At 39.2% G+C, this 1746-nt stretch overlaps 1 protein-coding gene across 1 annotated transcript; it reads right to left on the bottom strand.

The window, feature by feature from the left end:
- Positions 1-1540, bottom strand: LOC131434865 (peritrophin-48-like). Its single transcript, XM_058602085.1, has 4 exons — positions 1517-1540; positions 864-1276; positions 436-800; positions 1-376 (listed from the first exon to the last, which is right to left on the bottom strand). The coding sequence occupies exons 1-4, from the start codon at positions 1521-1523 to the stop codon at positions 52-54; spliced, it is 1110 nt and encodes a 369-aa protein (XP_058458068.1). The 5' UTR covers positions 1524-1540; the 3' UTR covers positions 1-51.
- Between the last annotated feature and the right edge of the window lie 206 nt (positions 1541-1746).

Here is a 1746-nt window from a genome sequence, read left to right as displayed (position 1 = left end):
TTTATTTATTATTGTAGCTTTTATTCTATAAAACTACTATCTCACTATTTTCTATACTGGGCAAATAACATGTTCATTGTGATAACAGATTTGCCGCTCTCTGTCGAAATATTGATCAGGAGGACAAAACACTCGGTAAGCGATATCATTAGCACACACGTAATAGGAGTGGCAATTGTATGGAGAGGCGACTAAAACACCATCTTCTATTCCAATGCAAATATTTGGAGTAGGAGGTAGTTCGTTTACCCCATACGGACAGTATGCATCAATAGGATGACTACATTCCTGTTGATCAGTATCGAACCATAAGCCATCGGTACAAACAGTAGAAGTTCCTACTTGATCCATACAGGTAAGATATTCATTGCAGTAGCTGAAACAAATTAAGCAGATGATTAAAGTTTATATTCGAATTTCTATAGTTTTTTTTACCTACTGTGGAGAACACTTACCCCATCGGGGATGTTCTCACAAACATTTGGCGCAGGTGGTGATGTTGGAGGTGTTGACTCGTTGCAGTCTGATTGCGAAGGCTCAATGCAAGTTTGCTGTTCATAATCGAACCACAGGTCATCCCAACAGGTCATTGGATAATCTATTCCACTCATGCAAATGGAGAATCTTCCACAGAAGGTTGGATCGGAAATAAAACTAAAATTGGGTGCACCTGCGCATCTATTTGGTGCAGAAGTCGGAACAGTAGTAGAAGTAGTGAGTGTTGTTTGAGATGTCGTTGTCGTTCCTGGTAGAAGGTCACAACCAAATTCATAGCGGTTTCCACATCTTTGTGCAGTTACCTGAAGGAGTGAAATGGTTGTCCCGTACAATCGAAAATTATAATCCTAAATCTAATAGCTTACATTGAACCAATACGATTTCGGACAAGATAATCTATATGCAATGTTATCGATACATTGATAATAGATTTGACAGTTTTCTGTTGACGGTATGTATTGAAAGTTAGGAACACCGTCACAAATAGGCGATGGGTTAGGTGGTGGCGGTTCTGGCAGTTCAGGCGGTTGTTCGATATCACAATCTGATTCCGCCGGAAGGACACACGCTTGTTGTTCTAGCGAAAACCATTTTCCTTCGTCGCAACTGAATCCATGCGCAACCCCGTCGATACAAGCGTAGTAATAACTACATGAAATAAGACTTCCTACGTAGGTTGAATCAGGCACCCCCAAACAAATGTCATTGACGTCCCGATTTTCGCCATTGCATAGAGAAACCAGGACCACCAACACGACGGCAAAGGCTATTCTGGTAGCTTGAAAAGAGAATAATTGAAATAAGTTTATTATATTATACGAAGTTCAAGGATTTTAATCGTGCCTTTTAATCAGATTAGCAATTTTAAGTTTGTCTTCTATTGCACAAGACAAAAATAATAATACTGCTGACTGATCAATCGAGCCAGGCGACAAAATTTTTCGTGTTTTTCGTATTCAAATGACTTCTCAAATAAATACGTCCATTAGAACTTAGTTACCACAACAATTCCACTCACCTTTCATTCTAATCCTTCCTCGCATTTTTTGCAATGCCAAGCGGTCGATTTAGATCGGCTCTTTTATAATGCAACATAGCGACGGCTAGCTTAGATGTCCGGTAATGAATCTTATCTGGTCAGTCCAATCCAATTGGATCCTTTGTGTCTATTTATTAGCCGAAGAGACCAAATGCGCGCTGATAAAGTGTGGAAATTATAAAATTTTATGGAACTGTAATTATGCAATA

This window comes from Malaya genurostris, chromosome 3 (assembly GCF_030247185.1).
Source record: "Malaya genurostris strain Urasoe2022 chromosome 3, Malgen_1.1, whole genome shotgun sequence".
NCBI classification, from domain to species: domain Eukaryota; kingdom Metazoa; phylum Arthropoda; class Insecta; order Diptera; family Culicidae; genus Malaya; species Malaya genurostris.
Note: the sequence above shows the minus strand (reverse complement) of the source record. Positions and strands in the feature narration are given on the sequence as shown.

Excerpts from the sequence above, each read along its gene's own strand:
- LOC131434865 (XM_058602085.1), bottom strand. Across the intron at positions 801-863 it reads CGAAATCGTATTGGTTCAAT|GTAACTGCACAAAGATGTGG; the intron begins GTAAGCTATTAG and ends TCACTCCTTCAG. Across the intron at positions 377-435 it reads GTAAGTGTTCTCCACAGTAG|CTACTGCAATGAATATCTTA; the intron begins GTAAAAAAAACT and ends AATTTGTTTCAG.